The sequence below is a fragment of the Ceratosolen solmsi genome, unplaced genomic scaffold (assembly GCF_000503995.2).
Source record: "Ceratosolen solmsi marchali unplaced genomic scaffold, CerSol_1.0 scaffold1, whole genome shotgun sequence".
Classification (NCBI taxonomy): domain Eukaryota; kingdom Metazoa; phylum Arthropoda; class Insecta; order Hymenoptera; family Agaonidae; genus Ceratosolen; species Ceratosolen solmsi.
Genome location: NW_011948415.1, coordinates 15,607,085 through 15,619,899, shown reverse-complemented (window position 1 = coordinate 15,619,899; position 12,815 = coordinate 15,607,085). Strand labels below are relative to the sequence as shown.

The 12,815-nt window shown below is 49.8% G+C and overlaps 1 protein-coding gene across 1 annotated transcript in view; it reads right to left on the bottom strand.

Moving 5' to 3' along the window:
* The window catches only part of LOC105359104 (uncharacterized), a 33,750-nt gene that overhangs the window by 19,749 nt on the left and 1,186 nt on the right, over positions 1-12,815 (bottom strand). Inside the window, 1 exon segment of the mRNA XM_011495585.1 lies at positions 8,257-9,379. Within this exon segment, the coding sequence (XP_011493887.1) occupies positions 8,257-9,210 (954 nt within the window). The 5' untranslated portion in view covers positions 9,211-9,379.

Genomic DNA, 12,815 nt, shown 5'->3' with positions numbered 1-12,815 from the left:
CGGACGATGTTAACGAACGTCGCCGCTACCGCTCCTCTGGCTTCGGTCCGAGCGGCGAGGAAGACCGGACGAGGTGCAGAGAAAGAGAGTGTTAGAGAGTGCGTGAGATGGCGGGAGGGAGAAAGAGTGGCGAAGAATGCCGACCGGCCTTGGGATTGTTATGGGATTTCTCATTTCAGCTGAGAGATTTACTCGTTGCGCGCCGCTTCGCTCCTTCGAGGCTGGCTTCTTTCTTCTTCTTCTTTATTCTTCCCTTCTTCTTCTTCTTCTTCTTCTTCTTCTTCTTCTTCTTCTTCTTCTTCTTCTTCTTCTTCTTCTTCTTCTTCTTCTTCTTCTTCTTCTTCTTCTTCTTCTTCTTCTTCTTCTTCTTCTTCTTCTTCTTCTTCTTCTTCTTCTTCTTCTTCTTCTTCTTCTTCTTCTTCTTCTTCTTCTTCTTCTTCTTCTTCTTCTTCTTCTTCTTCTTCTTCTTCTTCTTCTTCTTCTTCTTCTTCTTCTTCTTCTTCTTCTTCTTCTTCTTCTTCTTCTTCTTCTTCTTCTTCTTCTTCTTCTTCTTCTTCTTCTTCTTCTTCTTCTTCTTCTTCTTCTTCTTCTTCTTCTTCTTCTTCTTCTTCTTCTTCTTCTTCTTCTTCTTCTTCTTCTTCTTCTTCTTCTTCTTCTTCTTCTTCTTCTTCTTCTTCTTCTTCTTCTTCTTCTTCTTCTTCTTCTTCTTCTTCTTCTTCTTCTTCTTCTTCTTCTTCTTCTTCTTCTTCTTCTTCTTCTTCTTCTTCTTCTTCTTCTTCTTCTTCTTCTTCTTCTTCTTCTTCTTCTTCTTCTTCTTCTTCTTCTTCTTCTTCTTCTTCTTCTTCTTCTTCTTCTTCTTCTTCTTCTTCTTCTTCTTCTTCTTCTTCTTCTTCTTCTTCTTCTTCTTCTTCTTCTTCTTCTTCTTCTTCTTCTTCTTCTTCTTCTTCTTCTTCTTCTTCTTCTTCTTCTTCTTCTTCTTCTTCTTCTTCTTCTTCTTCTTCTTCTTCTTCTTCTTCTTCTTCTTCTTCTTCTTCTTCTTCTTCTTCTTCTTCTTCTTCTTCTTCTTCTTCTTCTTCTTCTTCTTCTTCTTCTTCTTCCTCATTCTCTTTGTATTCTTCCTCTTCTTCTTTGTTGTTTTATTTTGTCTTGTGTTTTGTGTGTTTTATTTATTATTTATTTTTTTGTTTTTTTTTTTGTTTTTTTTTTTGTTTTTTTTTTTGTTTTGTTTCGTTTTAATCCTCCTTTTGCCCTGAGACGACGCCTTAGGCGCACGACTCGCGTCTCCGATCACCCCTCCGGTCCCATTCCACCAACCCCTTCCCCTCCCCGCTCCGCGAATTCGTATTTCACACGGACTTTTTCCCTAAGGAGTCGTACCGTGTCAGCCGCCCCGTACTTATCTTCATCCGTATCGTCGGTTACGCTTCTCTTAGCGGACTCGGATTGAATTAACTAATTGAGCGCAGGCTTGGCGCCTGCCTTCCGACAAGCAGCCGTCAGACTCGTTTCTCGCTTCGTCGATATTGGCGAGCGTCGGCTCGGTCGGTTACGCCAGCCGGATGACATTCGTTAAAGAAATCTGGAATTTTTCATTAAATTGAAATTCCCCCGCGAAGATCGAGATTCGGTCAAAGACGTTGTGGATAATTTGAGGGAATATTCGGTCGTGCGTTGGCGCACGAGGTAAACGAATGGGCATGAGTCGGAGATGAACTCATTATCGTCTAAAAAGAAAATAACGAATAGAAAGAAAAGAAAATAAAATAGACAAGAAAAGATGGAAGAGAAATGAAAGAAAGAATGAAAAAAAAATGAAAGAAAAAAAAATAGCGATAAAGTCGATGACTGGCAAAAGATTGATTTACCTTTAAATTATGCGTATTATTATCGTAATAACTCGTTAAGGTTAGCAATGAATTATGTAAGGCGTATACGGTGGTAGAGGAGTGAGCAGCGGCAGCGGTAAAATAGAGCTATAAAATGACAGTAGCAGGTATGGTTAACGCTCGGCGAGAAAAAGCCAAGTTGGCGTTATCGCTCGTACGATCAGGAGCGAGCGACCGAGTGAGTTGGTGAGAGAAAGAGAGAGAGAGAGAGAGAGAGAATGAGGGGGGGCGGGAGGCGGAAGGGATGAGGTGAAGAGAAAAAGAGATCGTGGAAGCGGGAGGTCGGGGGCGAGTGTAGGAGCGCCGGAGAATGGAAGATCAGCCCCCTCGTTTTTTCTCGACGGTTTGGCGCTTTTCGCGTCCCAGCTTCGGCTTTAAGCTGACTTTTTCCCACTTCTTTTGTCCAAGGCTCCTGGCGTCTCGTTACATCTGGGTCAAGCTCGGGCATCGGAGACTGGCTCGCCGATCGCACCGGCCGACCGCTATTGTATTACCGAAACGACGACGAGTACGGGGGGCTCCAACAATAAAGCGCGCTCGTGTGAGAAGGAGAGGGCGCAGCTTTTCCAAGAGCTCCTCTTCCTTCGTGGGCAGATGATCGTCGCGGAGAGTTCAAGCCAGGCTCCGGCATTCGGGATTATTCCGAGAGTGCGGTAACGAGGGTCTCGCGCCGCGTACGGCCATTCCTCCTGATAAAGTACCTCTGCCGGCTCTCCACCGACTCTCCACTTCGCCGACTCCCCGACTCCCCGACTCCCCGACTCCCCGACCCTCTCGACCCCCCGACTCACCGACTCACCGACTCACCGACTCACCGACTCCCCGACTCCCCGACTCCCTGACTCCCCGACTCCCCGACTCTCCGAGACTCACGGGCTCTCGGCCCATTAGCTCGTCTCTCCGTCCCGACAGTGCTTCGGCCCCTTTATAACCTATACCTGCCCGCCATTTTTATTCCTTCTGCCGACGATTAACGCTGTCGGCTTCTCTTTGTTATATTCTCGACCTTTTCTCTACCTCCACGCTCATTTCGTCGTCCCTCCGCATCGCTTCTTACACTATTATTTTTATATATGCGACAGCCTGCCTTTTTTTATCCTCGAGAATCGTTCCCCTCTATCATAAGAAGATTAATTGGCGCAGCTGATGACGACCTGTAACTTCTATCAGGAGGGTGGCACAGAGGGAGAAAGAGTGAGAGAGAGATAGATAGAGAAACGTCGATAAAAAAATGGTTGAATTATCATGCTGGCAGTGTTCTAAAATCCAGACGGAAAAAGTCTAATCGTAATTTAACTACGAGTTGCGTAAGTGCGACATCATCGCGAATAATACTTTGGAGCGCTTCAGGACGCGGGGATAATGTTCGGATTTTGGCTAATCGAAGTCGATGTCCCGATGACATAAATGCAGTGACCGTTGCGATTTCCTCGTTTCAATGGATTATCAAAGAATTGATGGTAAAAGTATAAACGTACGACAATGCTCGTCGTGGCGATCGAACGTCGCGGAGAAAGCCGGAAAACTCGGAACCGGATGCTCCCAGCCAGAAGGGCGCGTGGGCAGCAGAAACAGCAAGGAATGACGAAGAAGCTCGGGCTCGGCTTGAATTCCTGTTGTTCCGAGGCCCCGCTTGCGTAAATTTACTAGAGGAACGAGGCGAGCGTTGGCGGCGCCAAATGCACAGGGCCGTAAGCGCACACCCGCCCAAGAAAACAAAGGAACCCCGGCCCCCGGGCGTCGGCGATCCGCGTAAGCCGATTAAAATGCGGCGTGCGGCGTGCGGTCGGGGACTTTCGCAAACGGTGGGGGCCGGCGAAATCGCGAAAAGGCCGGCGCTCATTAGCGCGAGGCACTCGGCTCCGCTCTTGCGTGTAAAAATGTGGCGGAAGGGGGAGCGTAGGGAGCAGCCGCCGTACTTGTACGGGACCTTTAGCGGCTCCGGGACGTCGGCGATCAATGACAAGTTCCCGGCGACCTTCTCCGTGTTGGCAGCCGTCGGCCGCTTCCCTCTCTCAATGAAGACAGGCGGTGCGGGCGCGCGCCTCCGATCCGAGTGTGAGTGCCAGCGAACGACGAGGCTTAGCGCCGTGTCGACACGGAGGCCTGGTGACGACCGTCGGTAAGGAGCGGGGTGGGGCTAAGGGGACAGAGGAACTTGGCGGACTGGACAGTTTGAGGGGTAACTGGCGTTGGACGAAGGGGGTTGGGGGCAGGGCGGGACGCGGGGGTGGGGGAACGGTCGAGGGCGATGAGGAGCGCGGGTTGGTGGGGGTGAGAGGGGACGGAAGCGAGAGGCTCGAAAAAGTAGAAAAGACGTCAATGGTAAAAGTTGGATAAGTGCGAGGCAGGCGGTGGCAGACGGACGGAGCGAGCGGGAGAATGGGATAATAAAGAAAGAGGCCCGATGAGCGACGAAGTAGGGTTCGAAGGAGCGGAAGGAGATAAACACAGCGAAGCAGCGAGAGTTGCGCTCTCGGAATTTCTCTCTGCGGGTATAAAGAGGTGGAGGAGGAGACAGAAGAGGAAGAGGTGAAGCAAGAGAAGGAGGTAAAGAAGGCGGAGGAGGAGGAGGTAGAGACAGCGACGGCGACGGCGGCGGCATCGTCGGCGGCAGCGACGACGGAGGGCGAGGAGAAGAGAGTTGGCTGACTCCATCTCGAGAATTGCGCGACGCAAAGGATGGGACGCCGTGAAGGCGCCGCACCGCTATATGACGAGGCGAGAGAGAAAAAGAGAAGGTTGGAAAAAGGAGAGAATAGCGAATCGAGGTCCACGTCAACATATACCCACACGCGTGACGAACTCCAGGGACGCGTAGCTATATATACGCATGTGCATATGTGTATACGCGTGTGCGTACACACACACAATATATATATATATATATATATATATATATATATATATGTAAGCATGAAAGAAGCAACTGTATATATACAAGAACGCACGGTCGCGCTCGTGTGTGCGTGAGTGCGAGAGCGCTTGTATGCGGGGTCCGCATAAGCGAAGCTCTTTACGAGTAGGGCCGAGTTGGCCTGTCTGTGGCTCTGCTGTGCCGCTGCTTCGGAAAGTGACTAATGACCGGCCGGCCCGGGGAGCAGCAACAGCCCCCTTCGTCCCTCTCCAGCCCGCCTCCGTAGACCCGCCGGCCTCTGCCCCCGTCCCTCGTGCCGCGGCCCGTGGCTTGGGAGTCGAGCCGAGCCGCTTCGTTCTTATCTCGCGCATTGGCCCCTTCCTATCTCACTCCATACCCCCTCCCCCTGACGTCCTCCGCCGCCTCCTACCACTCGGCCGCCAGCCCGCCGACAGTCAACCGTGAAAAATGACTACGAGCCGCTCCCAAGCTCCGCACCTCCGCGCAACCCAATGCCGCTCTTTATCTCCTTCCCCCTTGCTTCTTTGCGCTAATAAGGAGAGCCCAGATCCTCCGCAGATCGGCAATTTTCATCGGGTTCGGTCGTCCGGACGAGAAACCCGCGTTATTCTCTCAAATTATGCCCACCATTACCGTCATATTTTCATATTTTACGTGTTAGAGATTTCTCCTAATCGGTCCCAGCTATCTCTCTCTCTCTCTCTCTCTCTCTCTCTCTCTCTATATATATATATATATATATATATATATATCTTAGTCTCCCGCTTCTGCGCCATCATCCTCGAAGCTTTTTATCAGCTCCGATGGAGCCAAAGCAAACCTGCCTTCCTTTTACGCGAGAGACTTTTTTGCATTGTGTGACACCGATGAAATTGTCGAAAGAATTTTCCTCGACTGCAATTAATGTTCCGACTCGCTGTTCAATCTTTGGATTTCTCCAATCGACCACACGCATTGCCACTGCATTTTAAAATATATTACAAATCCACGTTTTATTCGCTAGCATAAGTAATCATTATAGGATCCGCAACGTACAATAATATCGAGTTGGTCGGTGTAAAGGCTTTCCGGCACGATAAGGCATTATAATTGGTAATTGCAAACGCATCATTATAGCGTCCACGAAATGGCTTTAATCAGTGATAGATAACTCCTTTTGTAAACAGAGCTTCTACTCTAAATGAAAAATCATGGGTATTCTTCTGTGATTTTGTTTTCTATTGGATTTCCTTAACGTTTTTTACGTTCCTGTTCTTGTTTTTGTTTTATTTTAATTGCAGTTAGTCGCACCATCAGCGCACATTTTTTCAATAAATATTCTTAGAATTTGGTAATCGATGCTTTAAGACCAATTCTTAATATGATCGGAGGTTGAAATAAGACACCTGCCGAGGCGTTATTTGCTTATATATGGCTTACAAATGCTGCGATCATTTGCGCAGTCCGTAAAAGAAGAAAAAAAATAAGTGAATGAAGAAATGAAAAAAGAAGAGTACGCTCGCGTTATTGATGAAATCTCGTATGGTTAAAGAAAGCAAATGAAATGTAAAATTTAGTTGCTAAAGTCCGGCATAGTGCGGGAGAGGGGGGGGGGGGGGGGGGGGGGGGGGTAGGCGTTTCTTTTTTTGCCGACCGTGATTTCGTGAATAATTTCAGAGTTTTGCGCAACGAAGGTACGTTTGGGAGAGGGAGAACAGCGGATTTCGAGTTAAACGCTTCATCGAGCTGTCTGAGATGATAATAATTTTGAATGAAATGACGCATGAGGCACGAGGCCAAGTTCGCATGTAAGAATGGCACGTCCCACCGTCACAATACTCTCCACAGCCGCTCGAACATTCGAGTATAATTAGACGTAATGAAGCGAGTGCCTTATCCGCGCGTGGTCACGAGCTCCAGTCCGGCACCTTTCCAAGTGGTAAGATGGAACGAGCTGTAAGCAGTGAAAAGGTGGTGGGATCCCAGCGAATTGCAGACGCAGCCGTTGATGCAGTCTGCGGCGGTGGCGGCGGTAGCGGCAGTGACGGCAGACCTGATTAATTCAACGCGCAGCGGCGCCCGATTCTACGGCCCTTTTGAAGCGCGCTAAGAGCGCTCAGCGACGCATAATAAAACGTGCGAGTGAGATAAAGAATGAGGAGGAGGAGGATGGTCGGGAGTGCGAGAGAGAGACAGAGAGAGAGAGAGAGAGAGAGAGAGAGAGAGAGACGCAGCCCCGTCGCACAAAAGTGACCGCGCATCGATTTTTGCGAAATAGCCGTCGATGGGAATTTCGTCACCAGCAAGAACGAGAGCCGCTCGCTGTCCGGTCGGCCATTCACTGATCCACTCAGCGAACGGGCGCCATCGATCCCACCCAAGCCAGATTCTCCAAACGCTAGCCTGATATTTTACCCTTCGCCCTCGCTCTCAAACCCCACCTCTCATTGCGGCCACCCGCACTCTTCAGAAAGAGATGAAAAAATTGAAAATTATGCCCACCTCGTTATTGCATCCACGCTAATGCAGAATGTGTAATAAAACGGCCTTGTCACCGTCGGTCCTCTCTCCGTAACTTCAATCGCAAACAAAATGATCGACGTTTCCCAAGTATGCAGGCAGTCTCCCTTTCCTCTCTCTAATGAATAAATGATTGCCATTCTAAGCCCATTTTTATTCCAAATTCCAAACGATCGCTCTCTTTCTCTCTCTCTCTCTCTCTCCGACCATCGCCCATCCCCCAATTATAATGTCTACATACCTTCAATTGCCCTTATTATAATCGAAAAGTGTAAATTATGCAACAGACTCGCATTTGCCAATAAACAAAGAGACAAACGTGTAAGGCTATTGTTTACCGTGGAAGATAAGTTTTTCAAGGAAGGTATCACATTACATAGTTGTATCGAATTGCTGGAAAATAAAAGGAAAAAGAAGGGAAAAAAAAGGCAAAAAAAACATTGAAAAATAGAAAGAGAGAGCTCTTACCGAATTATCTGTGCTATGAACAATGAAATAACGATGAGCCGTTGATGATAAGAGAGGGTGGGAGTACTTAAGATTAGTGGAAAAAGGTGCGTTGTAAAAGACGCGTGGTGAATCCGTCACTCATGTATATATATATATATATATATATATATATATAGAGAGAGAGAGAGAGAGAAGGAGCGTCACACTGCTTTTACGATTTTTCTCTCCCACCGATTCCACACATATTTCATTAGAGTCCAGCTCGCATTTGATGGGATCAAGCACCTTGATAGTCGTGATTTAGGGCGAATTGTCGAGTGCCGAAAGCAATTTCTGGAAGGCTAGCGGCAGGGCCGAAAAAAGGAGGCAGGAGCCAGCCTCGAGAGGGAGAATAATAATGAATTGCGGCAAGGAAAGGAAATCGATAATCCGAGACGGTAGAAGAAACTATTAGCGGGCCAGCGGTGTGGCAGCGGTGTGGCCGCGGCGGCAGCGGCGGCGGAAGGACAGCTGTCGAGAGCTACAAAGGACGTCGGCACTCACCTTGTTGTGGGGCGGCTGCGTGGGCACGTAAAGCGGCGGATCCAGTCCCGGATTAGTCACGGCGTGGCGGCCGATGATCCTGTCGGCGGGCTTTGGCTCGTAGCCGTCCGGCTGCCCGATATGAAATCCTTTGCTCTTCACCCAGAAGCGGAACTTGCTGTTCTCCGCGCTGTTGACTTCCTCGCCACGCAGCGTGCGCAATATTCGCGCGTACTTCCTTATCGTGATGGTCTTGGTCTTGGCGAGGTCGCCGTAAGTCTTGATGACCCAGGGCTGATAAGCGCCGAACATGGAGTCGTTGGGAAAGTTTTTCGGTAGGCTGACCTGGGCAAGCTTAGCGGGCTGACCCTCGGTCAGGTTCAAATGGCTTGGCTGAGTGCCGGACTCCTTGACTTTATGCCCGGCCCCGAAGGCACCGGAGCTCGCGAGGGCCCCGGCCGCGAACGCCAGACCCATCGAGCCATTGGGATCGTCGGCCGGCCATCCCGGAGGCCGGGCGGTCATATTGGAGATGTCGAGGTAGGAGACCGAGGGGCTCTTCCCGAGATTCGTCGCTGTCCCGACGAAGGTCGCCATCGATGTCGACATATAGGACATTGGCGAGGGCAGACCCACGGCCTCCGGGCAGAGGGCCGCTTGGGCCTGAAGCGAGAGACCCGCGATCGAGGCGTAGGGTCGTGGATCCGACCAGTGAGGCGGCCCCGGCGTCACCATCGAAGCCTTCTTCGCGAGCTCGAGTTCCTTGGCCTTGGCCGCTGCGGTCCTCGCTCCCGCGCTCGACGACGGACCCCGAGATTTCTTGGAGGCGGGCTCCGAGACCGGAGCATTGAGATTCCCCTGAGAGGGGCTGTTGTTGTTTTCGGACCGCGAACGCTTGCCGCCGCTCGACTGGCCGACGCTCGTCGAGCTTCCGACCTGCACTCGTCGACGAAGTCCCATTGTCGCGGTCGCCATTACAACTTGCACTGCTAAGGACACTGACAACTTATCGTAACAGTCCCAACAATCGCCTCAATTTGTCACTGTCTCCTCAATTGACGCGCTTCGAGATCCTGGCTGTCGTTGTAGCACTTTTCCCTCTCAGTGCCTCACCACTGTCTGTCATGCTCCCTTCCACTTGCTCCTGTTAACATAAAACAATGATACCGCGTTAACATTACTCCCTCGCATAGAGTTACGCCATTGGAAGTCTTATGCGGCGGAATTTTCTGGCCTAGCCCCACGAAAATTCATTCCTTTCCACCCCCCCCGCCCCCATCCCGGCCACCCACTCACCCAACTCTCTCCAAGTCCCACCTCAAACTTCAGAAGGTGTGATTTAATTTTAACATCAGAAATAGGAAATCGAAAGAATGACTATCGCCATAAATATATTTTCATTTTTAAGGTGGAACAGTTTGTTTTCTTTGCCCTCTACTCTTGTCTATTTGTCGATCATTTTATTTTAATCCATAGTACGTTAAAATTGCGATGCCCTCTATTCTTTTCTTGCTTTCTGTCTTTTTTCTTTCTTTCTTTCTTTCTTTCGTTTTTTCTTTCGTTCTTTCTTTCTTCCTATCTTTCATTCATTCACGCATTCTTTCATTCATCCATTCATTCATTTATTCATTCCTTCACTCTTTCTTTCGTTCGAAATAATTCATTAATCGAATCTTGGATAATTGTGTTTGGACAATATGATAGATTGTAATCTGATGAAAAATTTTAATTCGATACTAGTTCAGAAAGAATTCAATAGTTATCAAAATAAAGCAATTAAATGACAACTCGACAAGTATATCGTAGACATTGGAAAGACTCAACTTTCTCCGTGTGAAAAGGAAATTTTGATATTTATCGGTTATCTAATTACGAGAAATAATACGGGATAATCGGCGAAAATAATTGGTCTAATATAAGTGAGAAAGATTGACAGAGGAATGGGGTAGAGTGGGAGTGGAGGTAGTGAAAAGAGGAGATAGCTCCAGAGAAAGAAACAGAGAGAGAGAGAGAGAGAGAGAGATTGGGATACTAACAGACATAAAGAATGGAAGCGTCAGAAAGTATAAAAATAAGGCAGTGAGAGGAGAATAGCTTAGAGAATCTATAACAATCGAGCGGCAATAAGAGCGTTAACAACGCGCGGGGGTGTGTAAAGTGACGGAGTGCCTGCATGCGGAATAATATGCAGGGGGAAAGACAAAAGGGTATGGGGTAAGGATTCAGGGGTTCTAATGCGGAGAAAGAGAGAAAGAGAGAGATAGAGAGAGATAGATAGAGATAGATAGAGATAGATAGATATATAGATAGATAGATAGATAGAGAGAGAGAGAGAGAGAGAGAGAGAGAGAGAGAGAGAGAGAGAGAGAGTCGTGAGAGTGAGAGAGTCATCGGTCTAATGACGTAGGTGTGCCATCGGTATCACCCTCCCATAAGGCTCGACGCAAGCACATTCAAGACAGCACAGCAGGCCGTACTTTGTACTTTATCCACACGCGCGCACGTACACACACGTGCCAGGGTATAGTTAGAACGAACCCCTTTTACCAACCCCGCGCACGATTATAACCGCGGGGACTCGCAGATTATAGCCCCCGATCGCTCTCGATACGTATCGTTAGTTGGGTATTCGGTGCCCGCGCACCCCTAGCCACGCATCGAGCGGGGCGCGGACTCTCGAGGAGAGCCGCTGAATAAAATAAGCCCTCATTGTTCGGAATCAATGTGCTGTGGCGACATTGCGCCACCGCTTCCAAGCCCACCACGGCCCCTAATTCTCCCGTTCGTGCAAAAGGGCTGTGCCACTGCCAAGCCGTCACGTTGCCACGCAGCCCCCGGAGTCACGCACCGGGTATGCGCGCGGGACCGATCGCTAATTGAATACGAGGTGAGCCCCCGTCCCCCGTTTACAAGCGGCCGCACATATGACGCCACCGACGCGCCTCTTCACAGCTGACGCCACCACCACCGCCACCACTACTACCACCACCACCACCACCACCACCGCTACCACCACTACCGCCACTACCGACACTACCACCACCAGCACCACCACCACCACCACCACCAATACCACCGATCGGCTCTCGCTCGTTTTACCAAATCGTCAGCAACTTTCTTCCCTCCAGCTCCCTAACGCTCTCGACCCACGACGGACTGCCTGCCGTCTCCGAGCACTGACTCGGCCCATTCCCGGATAAAGACCCAAGGATGCTACGCTTCTTGAAATTCACCCTCCAAAAAACAGGGTCGCTCGGAATTAAATTACGCGGCAGTTTTATAAGAAAGTGGCGTGACTCAGCCGCGACTACGGAGCCCGACGCCCGCAAATTCTACTCACTCACTCACGCTGCTACTGCTGCTGCTGCTCCTGAAATGTCGCTGATCTACGGTCGATTGAGCCACCGATATAAGTAATGACAAAGTACTCTCGCGATGCCAACATTTCATTCCGACAATGGATATTGATTTTCGATTTTCAGCTTTCATTACGGAAGGTATAATAAAAAAATTTAGTCGTTATGGGCAAGCGCCATCAATGGCACCGTATCCTCTTTTACAGTCGCTTTTTAAAAACTTGTCCCCGTCACTGCAATTCCAACTATAGCCGTGTTCCATTATCAAAATGAACAAAAGAGTTTTGTTGATTTAGAACAAAAGTATATTTCATTAATAACTTCAAGTTTGTAATAGAGGACGCCAAAGGAGCTGACAAACGGCCCATAAATTAGTCACGAGCTAATCAAAGTGGGCTGTACGAATGTCCAGTGGATCGAATTAAAATTCATCCGAACTCTAACGCCTCGACGGGGGCCGCAGAAACGATTTTTAATGCCCCAGAAACAATAACTCGCGCGATAGAGACTGTGGCCCGGTTGAGCCGAGAGGAAAGCGAGCGTCGAAAGCGGAGGGGACGATTGGCGGTCGGGTGAAAATGGTTATGGGGAGGAGGTATTGGGGGACGAGAGGGAGAGAGGAGAGAGCGCCGTTAAAACTGCCAAAGCTGAATTCCCAAACGGGCGGGTGTGGCGACCGGCCCGCGCCGGCCACCGGAACGGATGCCGCCGCCCCCACCATCGGACCGCCGACTCCGACGTAGCCGCCACTGCCGTTGCCGCCGCCGACGTCTACTTTCTCACTTCCCGGCGCATTCGCTCGACTCGGTGACCCTTCTCCCCCTCGCCCCGTGACATTTCCTCACGATGCCGTTTTCGTTTCCCCAGCACGCGACCGAGCACGGGACTGCTATACGAGATTTTCGCGCTTCCCTTTGACGGATGCAACCGATCCCCGCCCTCACCTTCCTCCCGCGGAGGAAAATTCCTACGTCACGAGAGTAGCTATTCGCATTTTACCGTCGGCTCGCCTCGCCTCGCCTCGCCTCGCCTCGCCTCGCCTCGCCTCACCTCGCCTCACCTCGGCTCACCTCGCTTCACCACGCCACGCCGCGACGATCTTTGCCCGAAACTGTAAAAAGTACGGAGACGTTTTTATTTCCCCGCTGCGGGCTCGTCCCTTCCGTTTAGAAAATGCCGCGATAAAACCCGCTGAGAGCGGAAAAATTCATGCCAGCTTTACGA